The sequence below is a fragment of the Colletotrichum aenigma genome (genome assembly GCF_013390185.1).
Source record: "Colletotrichum aenigma strain Cg56 chromosome Unknown KSG_Cg56_contig08, whole genome shotgun sequence".
In the NCBI taxonomy this organism is placed as follows: domain Eukaryota; kingdom Fungi; phylum Ascomycota; class Sordariomycetes; order Glomerellales; family Glomerellaceae; genus Colletotrichum; species Colletotrichum aenigma.
In genome coordinates this window covers 3,161,946-3,176,851 of record NW_023500914.1, presented here as the reverse complement: position 1 = coordinate 3,176,851, position 14,906 = coordinate 3,161,946, and the positions used below count along the sequence as shown (strand labels likewise).

The following is a 14,906-nucleotide window of genomic DNA, read 5'->3' as shown; positions in this document are numbered from 1 at the left end:
TAAATCAGAGGGGAGGGGAGACAGCCCTAGAGGGGTTGGGGGGTGCAAACAGCAAGCCTCGCGGTGGAGATGTGAGGAAAGTGCTGTGGATGCTGTGTGCTGTGCGGTGTGGACAGGGGTGTGTGTGGACACGGTGGTGGGCAGTGAAAAAAAAAAAGATAAAAGCAAAAAAAAGAAAAGAAAAAAAGAGGAAAAGAGGGTGTGTGGGACAGCGCATGGGAGAAACGTGACAGGGGTCTCCTGCATTGTACCGCAGTAGATTAAATGACCAATGGCGGCACCAACTTGCAGGGCCGAGCTGGAGCAGCTGCCCAATCAGGCAGCCCTCGTCCGGGGCTAGCCAGCGGACAAGGATATTACCGGGATGCCGCCCGGTGTCCTCTCATCCAAGACCACTGAGTCTGGAGTCTTGAGTCTTGTCCTGACTCCTCAGGCCAAGTCCCAGTCACCCCGAGTCCTCACTTCGCTTCTCAGCCACCAACCACCCCCCAAAAAAGCTTTGCACTCCAATTCCCGACTCCCTGCCCCCCACCACACCTCATCTGGGCCCTGCACCGGCCTGGCCACTCACTTGACTTGTTTGGCTCAAGGCGGTGTGGTTACCCATGGGTGAGGCAGAGAGGGTAGATGGGTAGACGACGTGGGAGAGAACAGAACGAACTGTGACAACTGATCTGAGCTGCGGCGTCGTGCCTGGATGGGAAGATAGCTCCATCCAGGTCTCAACTGATCCTGGCTGCTTGGGACATCAGCCCCGCGCTGCCGCTTGTAAGGCCCCATGTCGCTTGATGCGATGCTGGGTCTTGTCCTGGCTGCTCATGCCTGGCCTGCTCGCCGCGCTGCGCATTGGAGTTTGCCCTTCTGCCGTCCTGGCTCTGCACTTGAGACCTTGCCGCTGACCCATGTATCACCCACGTCCCAGGAACAACCAGGAACCCGGGCTACCCTCAGCCAGCAATGCGGGATTGCCGTACTGAGTACGTCCTCAGACGGCCGCTAGACCAGCTGCTGGAATGTCGCCGGTACGCCTTTTCCTGGTAGCCCTCAGAGATGATGGGGTCGTTGACTCCTCACGACAAGCGCTAGCCATGTCACCCTCGCCGCCGTTGCTCTAGGTGGGAACAATGGCAACAAACGTGCAGGACAGGCTTCTCCTCATCTTCATCTGGAGCTTGTCCACCGTCTTGTTTGGATCAACGTGACTTGCTCTTTGCCTCTTTTCCGCCGCGCCTCCCATCGCCATTGCTAGCAGTGGTTCTCGCCGATGCGATCGATGAGCAGACTGGGCCCTCGTAGATGTTCTCCCCCCGACAGCCGATTCCGAATCATAACGGCAAACGAAGCAGAGATGGATGCGCCGGCTGGGGCTTCGCTCGCGCAGTCACCATGATTGGAGAAGCTGTTGCCAGCCCCACCACAAGCTGCACCGCGGAGCAGAAAGCCACCCCACCACAACGCCTCCAGATCTCCACAATCGTCACCTCATCTTCATCTTGCTTTGCCAGGACATGCCAGCGAAAGGTACACTACCTCCGGTGGTTTTTGAGCTCATCAGAGCTTGCTCTGCTTCAGCCGATTCCTTTCGGCTAGCTGGCCTCTCTGCCCTTTCTTTCTTTTTTGTTCCCTCCTCATCTGACGTGGACATGAGAGAAATCTTTGGGGCTTGCATGCCATGTCCCTCTGCCGCTCATGACGAGTACGAGGGGTAAAGGCAAGCCCAACCTCACCGAGGCTAAAAGCTGAAAGGTTGGTACCCGTTGTACTCGAGACAGCACTAGGCAACATAGGCAGGCCCGGGTAGCCGTTGGCCGCCGTTTGGCCCTGCGTGTACCTCATTTCCAGCGGACCAGCCACCACTTGGCTTCGCGCATGCGCCAGCTTCTCCCAGCTCCGTCCACCAGGAACGAGGAACAGCCTCCGTACGGAGGCTGTTAGTCGCTGTGGCTCAAGGGGATAAGGGGGAAAAGCAAGCAGGCAGGCAAGCAAACATTGCTGCGTTGTGCGAGGGCCCCCGTAGGCAGCTCCGGAGACCTGACTGCGATCCCTCGCACTCCCAGCAGAACCGCGAGCGTGTCTCTGGAGCTTCCCAAGGTTCAACCAGCCCCCCGGAGCTTAACTTGGTTGGGTAGCACTCACCCTTCCTTGCCCTGCCCTGCCCAACCCTGGTCTGGCTTGCTTGCTGCCCACCACCTTTCTCCCCTTTGCCCGCCCTTCTCCAATTGCCCCCCCAACTTTGGAAAGGGTCAAAAGGGAATGGCGCTGTGGCACGCTAGTCGGAAGGGCCCACTCATGCAATGAAGCCTGCGACAGCCCCGGTCATTGGTGAAACAGGAGCTACCCTGCCAATCTCACAGACTTTGGGTCCTGACCTGGTCAAGCTTGCGACGGCGTTGCGATCTTCTGGAAGCGACGGAAATCCCAGAACGCTCTCATGTTCTCGATGCCAGCAATGCGTGTCGCTCAAACCCTATCCTTGTTTGACCTGTTCTTCAACTCCCGCTTGAGAGCTTTGGGCGAGGTCCGTGTTTGCCGCCTGTCACGACTCGCCGTCACAGCAGATAGCCGAGTGACGAGTCTTCAGACAACTTAGACCGGTGTGCGGTCAAGCTGAAGCAGACAACCTTATGCACCCCAACGAGCTCGAGTAATTGACAAGAAAAACAAACGACAAAGGCAGGAACCACAGAAGGAATACATAATCACGTCGCCATGCAGCGACGCAAGGGGATATCTGGGAGGACAACAAGAGAAGGGGAAAGGAACTTACATTATCCGGCTCCTGCTTGTAGCCTCCGGAGGGCTGCCTGTTCTGCGCCATGGCTCTGACAGTCATGAGTTGATATCGAGGGGGTTTCTGTGCGCCTTCGTTAGCATCTGTCATCTGTAACTAGTGAACCTTGAACCAGGTCGTCCTAGGCGTCCCTGGGCTCTAGCCTGACTCCAACCATCCCAACGGGGATGTTCGATGTCCAGTGCCAGCAAACCTGGCGTGATATGGGATCGCCGCGAGGCGATGGTCATCCTGATGCCTAACAGCGCAGCATTCCCCGCACCACTTGTGTCAAGGTTTTCCCCATCAACTCAGTTGGTGTCCAGACGCGCACCATGTAGATGCGGAGGCAGGCATAGCCGAAGGCAAGCAAAATGGCTGGGAGAGCGGCTGGTTGTATTGTGCAGGCTGGGAAGGAGCTTGCTATGATGCTCACCTTGTTGGGAGGATTCGGTTCAGGCGTCTCGATGGATGCGTTGAATGAACTTCAGTTCGTGCAGATGTCAGGAAGCAAGAATTAACCCGTGATCTTGGGCAGGTATGTCCGATGTTGGAGACGGTGTGAAACAAAGATATCCCAGCTCGCTACAAATCGACTCAAGTCAGCATCTTAAGTGTTTTGTTTTCCGAACTTTGATCGGAGCAAATTCATGCGACCGCGACCAGAACACGCGACCGGGTTCCGACAGTGAGCCCCAGAAAAATAACACCCTTGACGGCAATCACACAAGGAAAGAGGCCCAAGAGGGGATGCGTTGAGTCGTGCAGACAGTCTTCATGCGCAGACTGCAACATGGGACGTTACCGAAATTGAAACGACGACGCGCTTGGGCGTCGAAGAAGCCCTATGTGGGCAGGCGCCGAACAACCAGGCCTTCAGATGATGCATCTTGAAATGTAATAATTTCGGACCCCCATCGGAATACGACAGAAATTGGACTGGAGCTGCCGCGCGCTAGGGAACAAGAGCGAGAAGGAGAAAAAAAAAATGATGACAGATAGAGAGGACGAAGACGGAGATTAGGGACGAAAAGCACGTACCTTGGGGAGTTAGGACGAGGCGTGTTAGATACGCGTCGACAGTTCCTTGTCGCCAGTAACGATGCAAGTATATCTGCGCAAGGCTGGTTGACCGTGGTCTTGGGTGGGTTTGATTCTGCAGCGTTTGCTTGTTGCAGGACGTGTGTATGGACGTGGGCGCGTTGTGCAGGGGGAGGGAAACCCAGCGATGCACGGAATTGAGGCTTGCGGCTTGGGTCAAGGAAGCTGGTAAGGAAGCTGTGGAAGGCGACGATTCTTCTGGCTTGAAGGGCGCTGCCGTAGCGTGGTGTAGTGCAAGGTCTTAGTGCTCTTGGAACCCTAGGCACTGGACTGGTTGATCCTGTTTAGGTAGGGTGCTGTGTGACGGTCTACCAATTCTCCGGGGACGGACCAGGGAGCTTGTCGAACGTTGTTCGCCGGGGCCGTGCGGACAAACCTGGGATGCGTCTGCAGGCTTTCTGTGTCCCGCTCACTGTGAGGTAGCCACGGGTTGAGCTGGGGGACCTGACCTGTGGTCTTGTCTGTGTTCCGAATTAGTTCATGCAGGCCAGCCTTGCCACGGGTAATCGCAAGAACGTCTGGTCTCGCAAGGGGAACCAGAAAGTACATCTGTCAAGCGGCTGGGGATGCGGCTTGAGACTGGGAACGCATACTTGGAGTGGACGGGCCTGTTCCTGAGCAGGGGTTGTCGTGCTGAAGAGTGGCACAAATGGATTTATGACGCAATGCAGACCCTGGATGAATAAGAAAAAGGTATGTTAGGAGACGCGGACGCTGCTGGGAACGAGGGAAGATATGGTGAGGGAGAGGAGAGATAGGAGAGAATGCCGGATATTTAGGCAGAGCCAGGGAGACTGAAGTGATTGGCAATGGGCCTCCAATAAGACCAGGGGGGGAAGAAGAAAGGAAAGGGAAGGGGATTAAAAAAAAAAAAAAATCAGGTAGGATGACCGATAACGCCAACTCCCAAGCAGACGACGTTCCTTCAGCGAACCACTCGGCACATTTATTAAGGAGAAGCTGGGGTGTGATGGGCTGCCCCCAAGGGACGTCCATTGGACGATACAGAGGAACCCAAGAGAATTGTGGGAAGCGAAATCCCGGCTAAATATTGGGTGGGTAGCTGTTAGGGGAGCCTGCAAGAGAGGTGTGGACGGAACGGTCCCCCGGCTTGAGAATTGCCCAAGAAAATGCTAAAATAGCAGTGGTTGAAAGAGGATGTGCGTGATGTGCAAAAGTCTAGACTGAAGGCCATCTTCACCGCTTGCAGTTGTTCGTGGAGTTGAGTGGTAATAAACACCCACAATGTGCCCAAGGGCGGCCAGGGAAAACGGGGGAACGGCGGGGCCAGATATGCCGCCAGGGGGTAAAGTGAAGGGGAAGTGACAGATGTTCGGTCCTCCAAAGAAGGTGTGGCTGACTTACCGGTGAGATTCCGTGAGAATAAGCTTCGTCGACAGCTTGAGATGGAGTTTGGCAGGCCACTATCTTGAGGGTCTAAGATAGCTTCAGCGTTGATACCGCCTGGGGAAGACCGTAAGCCCTTGTGGCTTGTAAGGTAAAGAAGCTGCTAACACAGGGGCGGCTTGAGATAGCCTGGTGGACCGGTACCTGTCAAAGAATCGCCAACCGTTAGCAAACAGTCGAACCCTTGTCCGCGTACAATACCCTGAACAAACACCCTGGGAGGAGTGAGAGCAGGGGGGGCGACACCAACCTCAGGGACCACGAAGACCACGAGGACGAGGGTGCTCAGACGTTATGGAGTTGGATCGCGTTGCCGCTTTCCAGTCCAATTGACGCGACGACGTTGATTTGTATGCGCGCAGTAGGACGTACGTTGTACAATGTGCTGTACCAGGTGTCGCAGCTTCAATGGACCAACCTGCGAACATCGGGCAGAGAAAGGCGTGCTGATTGGATGCGATACGCGCTGTGCGATGTAGAGCAGAATATCTTCACGAACTCGCAGCCGTCTGCCGCGGTGTGGCGATGTCTTTAACTGATCCAATTGCTATATCTGGGAGACGGCCCGGGCTGCTGGAACGCCCGTGGTAGTACGGATACTGCGCAGGCCCTGCAAGGTAAGGTAGGTCGGGTGTGAGGTGTGAGAGAGAGTGTGTGTGTGTGCGCGTGTTTCTGTAAGTCGGTTCGCTGTGACGCTAAGCAAGTCAGGGACTGCCCTGGCCCTACAGCCGGTAGGTCGCGCGAAGAAGCCAGAGGCACACTGTTCGAGAACGCCCCCAGCAGATTGGATGGGATGAGATGCTGTAGAATTTGGGTCGGCGACACAGCGATGCGCAGGGATGATCGTGGACGGGCTCGGTTTGATCTTTCTGTCGCGCAACGGTCAAAATTAGCACCATTTGAACGAACGCTAGGTAGAAAGCCCCAACAAGCGTCATGACACGAGGAGGGTTGCAAGCCACGTTATTTAGACAACGACACTGGGGATGGCGCAAGACAGCAAGCGTGTGCGGATATCTGCTAGTGGAGGTCTCGCCTCGGACGAGATAAAAGACATGACATGGGACGTGAGATGCTCCTGGGTTGCGCCTATAGCCTTCAGTTTGCACCCACTTAAGGGCTGCGGATGCCCACTTCGATCTGCCAACGTATCGCAAGTTTTGCAATGCCCACCAGCCAGCCGGCGGGCGGGTAGATTGGCAGCGATTCGAACGAATATCTCATGGGAAATGGCGTGGGTGGCGCGTGTTGACTCAGGTCAAGCATCAGGGAAGAAGGTGGTTGGGTGCGATTGGGGGGAGGTAATGACATCCGGGGTTGAGAAGGTGACGGGCCCGTCTGGAGCTGCGACATGCGAGAGAAACAGCGACTCACATTGGAAAAAATGGTCAGGGCGGACCTGATGACCGGTTCCTGAATCGCAGCTCGGCTTCAAGGTGCACTGAATTAGGAGTGTTTCAGTAAAGGGTGACAGGCACTCGGCTGATCTTCCTGTTGTTTCGCGTCGAGACTTCGCGGGCGGGAAGAAAAAGAACGGATCGTTCCAGGGCGCGTTGTCCCAGCTTGGATCGATATTGTGGTGGTGGATGTCAGATATGCGACAGGAAAGTGCTCTGTATGACGAGTCGAAGGCGAGGCCCCGTCTGCCGGCGCGAGAGAGAGAAAAAAAACCTTGCACGGTGACTTTTACTTTTGTTGCGTCTAGCGGATGCTTCAAACTGAAGATTGCCGCGATAAGCGAAATGCGGGCGCACAGAATCAACGGGGAGTCGCTGCTGTTTCTGAAGACTGAATACAGCGTTAGACTTTCCAAATGGGCGTCGTTGAATTTGAAGTTGAAGTCCAAGTCCAAATCGAGGCGATGTTGAGTTGCTGCAGGGAATGAACGGGGGGTGGACGGGAAGGCAGGGCAAGGAAGGCGAAGACAAGACCAGGCAAGGCAGGCAAAGGCAAGGGCGACTGATCGTGGCTGGCCAGGGGGTTTGGAAGTCACGATGGAGCTGGAACACGCCCACTAAGGTGCACATGGGACACGTGCTTGCCGACCGGGGCTCGGCTGAGGTAGGCAGGACGTGGACGGGAGGCAAGAATGGAACCAGCAGGACCTCACCTCTTTCCCGGACCGTTGGCTTGGCTTTCCATAAGTCAAGAACGAACGTCAGATGAATGCTCATAAGGCAGGTAAGGTAAGGTAGGTACGGGAAAGAACGATTGGGCTTTGACTTTGGTGTTGCGCCTCAGTCCAGCAGGTCAACCTGCCATGATCACCCAGCGTGCGAGTCCAGTGACGTCCTCTCCCTCCTCCGCCAGCCCAGAGCCCAGAGGTACTCGTACGAGACACACGGTATGCACATTCCACGGCTTTCACGAGCAGGCTTGTTCGCTTCTAGATGGCGTCATGGCCATTTGTTCTGCACCATCAAAACCACAAGTGACTATCCAAAGTTGCAACGGCCGACGGTCCCCTCAAGCGGTGCGGTGCGGCGCGGGAAGCAAGGATGACGGCACCGTCAAAACTGGGCAGTAGTGCATCGTCCGCAGTCTAGTCTGAAGGAACGGGCCCGGGTGGCAGCCTCAGGGATACCTGATTGATGACAGGTGAAGAAGCCCTCAGGAACCAGAACCAGATCATCCTGAAGCTTCTGCGCCTGGGGCCGCGGCACATGCGGAGAAAGACACACAGAGAGACGGCTCCTGCCAGTGTGTCTGGGATGCTACTAGGTCCACGGTCATTTCATTCCACAAGCCATCCGTACCGGTGTCCAGCGACCTGGTCTCCCGGCCCTGGCACGAGGTGCGAGCCAGTCGGGAAGTTCAGGGGCTGCGCTGCTCGTACGGGGGTTCAGGTGGTGGAGTGAGAGCTACTGGGAAACGTGCCTAGGTACGGGGGGGGCGGACGGCGAAGGGTGTCGGCGAGGACCAGGGCCAGAGGCAGCCTACCTTATTCTGCTAGACGAGTCTGGTTAGTCCAGTCGAATAAACGGCAGCTCTCCCACGGTTCTGGTGCAGACCTTGTCAACGGTGTCTGTACCTTTTTGGGGCTTGTTGGGTTGCTAGATGCTGGATGCTGGACGCCGGCCGCCGCCGTAAGGACCACGTTGGAAACCGTACTCTGTACCCTGCATAGCTTATTATTCAGATTAAGGCACGGGGATGCCTGGAGCATCCCTTCCTGCGGATATGCATGCAGCGAGGAGCACCGCAATCGCGACCAAGTACGTACGAATATGTCATCGCCCTGACATATACGCTCGAGTCTGAGGCTGCAGTCACGACTCGAAGCCTCCTTACATCGGTGAGGACAGCGCTCGGTCTTTGACTTTGTGCTAGCGTTTTTCCGAACCAACCAAAAGAATGGGACGAGCTAAATACCCTTTTTGGTCTTTTTTCTTTCTTTCCCTCAAAGCAAAGTACCTACCTCTGGTGACCCGCTGGCTGATGACCGGTGGGTTCCGGCAACAAGGATTGGGTCTCGGTGCATGTCCAACGGTTCGTGAGCCGGTTCGAGAAGTGACAGGAGACGGCGGGGCAGGCCAAGGCATCTAGTGTATGAAGTACACCCAAGTTGTCGTAGCTCGCCAGTGGAAAGTCGAAGACCCAGGTAATTTAGTCTTCATATCCAGAGGGGGGCAAACTCCAACCGGCTGGTCTTGGTGGCTTTTTCTGACTGGCGGTAGCAGGCATGGCTCGCACGCCGCGCTGGAGCTTGCTTCTAAGCGACCGGCTAGTCCTGCCTTAGCGACGGAATTCGCCGTCGTGGGCAGAAAATATTGGCAACAGTTCTGCCATGCTTTGCATGCCTATGCGGCGGCGTATGCGCGTTATCAGCTTGTTCTGGTTGGCGACGGCACATTCAGATACCTCATGGTATCCCAAGTTGTTAAGGCTTTTGGTCTGAAAGAAATACCACAGAGCCACTTTAAAAGAGTAAAAACTTTGAGGCCAGAACCCAGCGGGATATAGCCAACAGTCCTCGTGCGGAGCTGATCTTGGGACCACGTTACGCCATCGATAGCACTGAAGCATTGAGCACAGCGCATCCGTCGTCAGATTATGCAAGCGTACTGGATGCCCATCGCGCTGCCGACTGTCGTGTCGACCGGAAAGCAGCAAGGCAGTCCAAGCACTTGCCTTGGATAGAGTGCACTCTGTGTGCTGTCGGCTGTGCTCTGAATCCGGCCAAAATCTGCTTCTCGAAGCTGTGGGCGAGTCGTGGGACGCGGAAATGGTTGCATATTGGGTAAGGAGCGGCTAACACGTCCACCCACGTAGGGGGCCATTATCAAACGGGACATGTTCCCCGTCCGCAATGTAGGCCGATCGTCCATGGGCTCAACTCCAGACCGCCGGCGAGATTGGACATACGCAATGCTGGCTGCCATTTGATTCTGAGCCATGCCGTTGACGGAACTTAATCACCGCCATGCAGCTGCAGCTCGTGCCGCTGCTAGACAGTTCTGGAGCTAGTAAACTATGTCGTCGAGACGTCAAGAAAGCCAAAGCCGTCTGCGCTTTTTTTTTTTTTTTTTTTTTTTTTTCTTCCCCTACCGCCGCGGCGCCGGCGTTGTTGCCGTTTGACACGGCCATTCTGCATCGGGCAAAGTTCTGAGAGAGGCGCGTCTTGGGGCTAGGGGCCAGAGTACATCGGCACTCGTGTGTCCCTCTCGCAACGCAGTCAGGTTTCGATGGCAGGCGTCCTGCCGGGCTGGAGACGCAGACGTCCCGAGGCGAAGGTGGGCGTGGCGCCGGTAACAAAGACAATCTCCAGCCACTGGCAGCCAGCACGCCTTGCATTGGACAACGCGGTGGAGGGAGTTGGAAGCGTTCCAAGTCCCGTTGTGATTGATTCAGACTAGGCTATGGCGATAGCGATGATGTGATGGGCTGCATGTGCTTCATGATGAGTACAGTGTACGCCCTCAATCGAGTACGAACACCGCCCCAGTACAACAGTGCGTATTGGTTGAGGGCTCGTAATCAAAGTGCCTTGGTGTGAATGTTGGTTGCATCCAGACGGACTTTGATGCGCCTCTTCTTGCCGTCCATCTGGGAGTTGGTTCAACCAAACCCAATGAACTGCCCAAAAACTTTGCCTGCTGCGCCATCTCGTTGTTCCTGGAGCTATTTTTAATCCTCCCGAGTCGTGGCGTCCAGCCAGGCTGTTGGTTCTACCACCCACGCCAACCCATCAGCCAACGTCGTTTCTGCTCTCGTCTCCCTGGGACCGGCAGGAGGAGACGGACTCTTTTTTTCCCGGCCTCCCTTCGTATCGCCGTGGCATACGGGGCCCAAAGCAGCAGAAAAAGCAACACATCCGAACTATCCAGTTGTCGCAGACGTGCCGCGTCGCGGAAGTCGTCCGGTCAAGCACGAGGAAACCCGGATGGCGTAGATGCAAAGAGGGAGGGACGGGATGACAAAAGGCGCGTGGAATGGACACGCAGGATTGCGCAGAGAGCGAGAGCGAGTCGCAAACGTCACGCTCTCGTGGGCCACGGCCATCGGAGCTGGGTCCTCGCAGGACTCGACGCGTCATTGGTGCTTTTTTGCGACCGAGCCCATGGCTCTCAGACTGGCTCCGTCACCCCGTGAGTCGTCCGAAATGGATGGCCCCGACATGGGGAATTGAGGTAGGCAGTGACGTGATTTGGTCGATTGCACCGGCTGCTGGAAATGTGTCGAATCGAATCGTTTCGATTTCGCGGCAAAGAAGAGATGCAGAGTCCAGATGAAGGCACGTCGGTCTTGATCCTGCTGCGAAGTCGGTGTGTTTGTAGGTGTGATGTGGTACAATGCACCATGCATGTAGCTGCCTCGCCATGTATCTTCGTAACTGAGGGGCATTGCATCGTGAACATACGGCGGTAGCTTCTGCTTGCAGCTGTGGCTGATCTCAAGTGGGGCACAGGGCAGCCTGTGTAAGGCACCTACTGAGCACTGCTTCCCTCCAGTAGCTAGCTATCTCGGACGCCATGGCTGTCTCTCACCTTGAAGCAATTTATTGCCTTGAAAGACAACAACATGGCAGGGTGCCAGCAAAAAGCAGCCCTCTGTCTTCACCACTCTACCAGGCATCGCCGCCTCATACTACTCACGACCAACCACTAGCTGGCGTCGTCGCCCCTGGCTTGTCCCGGCCTCGGAGAATTTGCCGACCCGTGGATGGCTGTGCCAGTTCGCCATGGGATTCAGGTATCAATATGCCACCGAGATGGTAAATAGTGCAACGATACTTCCATGATTATGAATAGTATGCCTTACCACAGACAGGGATGTGCTGCCACTCGGGCGCCGAGATTCGATCCAAGCAAACAACAGACGACAGCATGTTTCAATATGCATAGTATGCATCCAAGCAAAACCGCTGCCGCCTAAAGTCTTTGATGAATTGTCGACTGAACTGAATACGACCGAGCAGATTGGTACCGCATACCTACGATTTGCCTTCAAGTTCTTCACAAGTCCACCGCCATCGACCGCCACACATTCAGCAATGATGGCAATTCGTACGGACGCCCCTGCCGTCACCGCAGCACGGCTGCATGGCGCGAAACCATTTTTTGCCACCGCGGCTACACCAGGTGGGCGGCCGGGGGTGAGGCAGCGGCAGGGCATCTCTGGACTGTGACCAGCCTGGGATGTGGGCGTGGCTGCCGCGCCGCGGGTGGGCGTCGTCCGGCATGGGCTATCCGTTTGGACGGTGAAAAGGGAGCACTGGGCTTGGACTAGGGCGCTTCTCCAACTCCTGACAGCCCAGAGGAACCTGGCAGACCCCGCGAGGCTTGAACAAACGGGTCTCACTCACATTCATCAGGACGAACTGCTGCTTCCCTTGGAGACTGAGCTAAAACACACGACCAAGATGACGACGAGGGTGGCATGGTGCCATTGCTGGGCTGGGAGCCTATCTGAATCTTTCTGGCACCAGCTTCTTCAAGTGCCTCGCCGTGAAGCTGCGAGCCACCTAGGCATGCATACCTGTTACTTATGCAATACGGATACGTTGGTTCAGTCTTGTCCCGGACCTCATCTCCACATTGGGGGCCAGCGGACCGCGACTAGACCATATTGAATGCGAAAACAATCACACTCGGCAGCACGAAATCACAGTCCTGACCATTTACTGCACATTGTCGCAGTCGGTGCAATCTCTGCTACGCGATCTGCTCTGCTTTTCCTTGATCTTGGGTACGAGGATACCGGACAGACTACGGCAACGCCGCAACGAGCAACATTAGAGGAAGCAAGTCGATACCACTAGCGGCGCAAGCGGGCGGTCGGATTACTACGCAACGCAGCTACAGTGCCATTCAAGCCATATGAGCCCCACAGCAGCGCAGCCATTGTGAGGCCTGGCGGCCCCCGTTCTGCCCCCTGCCAATCAATCAGGCTCCTCGTACCCAGACCAAGACACCGCAGGATCAGAGTCAGCCTGCCACTGCTACGGTACTTGGCTTGATGACATTGACAAGTCCATCTGTGCATTCCACCGTCGTCACGCCTCACGTTCTTCCAAGAGAGAGAGAGTCATGGATAAACCACCAAGTTCCAACGGCTGGCAACGGTTAGGTGCCACGTTATCTGCCAGGCAAGCGAGTCAAAGTTCCACCAGTCAACGCCAGAAACGGCGGCCAGTCCGACTAGCAAGCGTTGCCGCATTCGTCCTCCAGTTGGGCTTTCGACAGCGAGCGAGTTCAACCTCCATCGAGCAACAACGCGTCGGTGCTGTCGAGTTGCCCAACCTCCACAAATCGATTCCAACTCACTGGATAGGAGTTGTGCCGGTTGACGCGTTGACTGGGATCCTCTCAGCATCCTTGCGTGGAGCCGCCCTGTCGGCAAAGCTCGCCCCTTGATATTCTGCGGCCCACATCGACCTCCTTTCGTCTTGGAGGACTTTTACACCCTCGCAAACTTCGAGAGGTGCAGCATGTCAGTGCGTGCGCATTGCAGGCACAACCAGACCTCAGCCAGGGGGATGGGGAAGGGTCGAAAGGTAGGGGCCTGGCGGTGTCTGCTTGCTTGCCCCTGTCCCGTTCCCCAAGGTCCCATTGCAGCCCTCTGCGGTGCAGATTTTGCGGTACCCAATCCATCTGTCCCTCTCTTCTCTGCCGGCATCCTTGTAAGCCACGCCATACCCGTCCAATCGTCAGATTCAATAAGAATTTGACGGTATTTCCTCAGTGTATCTAAAGCTCTTCAGATATCAGCGGCTTGAAGATACATGTTACCAGACGTCTCTCGGTAAATAGCCCTGGGGCTCTGTTTCTTGGTTTCCTGGCCACTGATTGAATGAGACGACCTGAACTACAGAATATGATTTATGCACTTCACGGACATTCCGCTTGGATACGACCTCTGACTCTCGAGCGCAAAGCCCTGCAGAAGCCATCCTCCCACCCTTTATGCTTATAAAAAACTAGGAAAATGCACTTGTACGCCTCGCATCTTCTATTTTGCCCCCCTGTTTCGCTCCATTTATCCATCGTCCGCAGTGGCATCTTGCATCCTGTCAACCCAGTCGAAAGATTTGCTTCAGCCTTACGCAGCCTCTCTGCGCGGCTGAAGACGGGCCTGCCGTCACCTAGGGAGGGACATGTTGTACGTATAGCTGCAAGGTTGAGTACGGGCAGACTTGACACCCAGCCCTGTTAGAGATCTCTCCAGAATCCACTGGACAAACTGATGGCGTTGCGCCCTTGTCTGTCAGCCAAGGTCAGGCCTGGCAGGCCGACAGTTGTACTCAGCTGGATTTCTACTGCGTAAGATGTCAGTCGCGAAGCTGGGGCGATAGATCCCGCACACCGACTGACAGGCATTGCAGTTCCACCCAGGCAGGCACAACCCGAAGCAATTCGCTGCAACGGTCACTTCTAGGAACGACGATCATTCACTCGGTGCATGGCCTTGCGTATTCGCCGTTTTTGTAGGATCGGTTGGCATCGGGATTGACGCTTTGGCCGTCGGATGAGACTGCTATCGAAAGATCAATACCTCACGCTTAGAAGCTGAGGACTGGCGAGTATCACTCGCATCCGAGTGACAGGGACGAACATTGGAATGTCAACCGACGAAGCGTCCACCCAGAAGAAGATAACAAGTTCGCAAAAAAAGCGATTGTCATTGGATTGGGCTTTTGTGAAAATGAGTATCAGAGTCAGTGAAGCCCAATCGTGTGTTGTTTTCAACTTCCTCTATCATCCCGAGTAACTCGCGCTGAGGAGGACAGCTGCGGGTAGCTCAACATCTTGATAGGCATTTGGATTCACTTTACGATTTGACGGGCCATGAACAGCCATGTGTCTTTGTGTTTCTACGATGCGCCGTTTTGTATTGGTTGAGCGCTGCTGGGCGGAAAGTATCATCCAAGACATCACCAACTTCCTCCAAGACATTGAAGCCGTTTGTGGGGACGATGAGCTGGATTCCAACAAGTGGGGAAGAACCGTTCGTCACGGGATTTGGTCTCGCCGCCACGCCATGTGCATAAATTCTTGACGGGGAGCGAGACAGCCTGTTACTGTCCGCATGGCAAGCATGCAGTTGATGTCTTTGGTAGACTGACACGTTCACTCATCACGTTTGCAGCTGCCGTTGGGTGTATGCACTCTCACCGCCCAGTCGACGA

The 14,906-nt window shown here is 55.5% G+C and overlaps 1 protein-coding gene across 1 annotated transcript; it reads right to left on the bottom strand.

The window, feature by feature from the left end:
- Positions 1-2,536: 2,536 nt before the first annotated feature.
- On the bottom strand, positions 2,537-5,706 carry CGCA056_v012337 (uncharacterized protein; the record flags this gene model as incomplete). Its single annotated transcript, XM_037327581.1, has 10 exons — positions 2,537-2,575; positions 2,768-2,854; positions 3,207-3,255; positions 3,293-3,355; positions 3,812-4,141; positions 4,203-4,332; positions 4,465-4,545; positions 5,237-5,335; positions 5,387-5,436; positions 5,651-5,706. 10 exons carry the CDS (start codon positions 5,704-5,706, stop codon positions 2,537-2,539), a joined length of 984 nt encoding a protein of 327 aa, XP_037173725.1.
- Between the last annotated feature and the right edge of the window lie 9,200 nt (positions 5,707-14,906).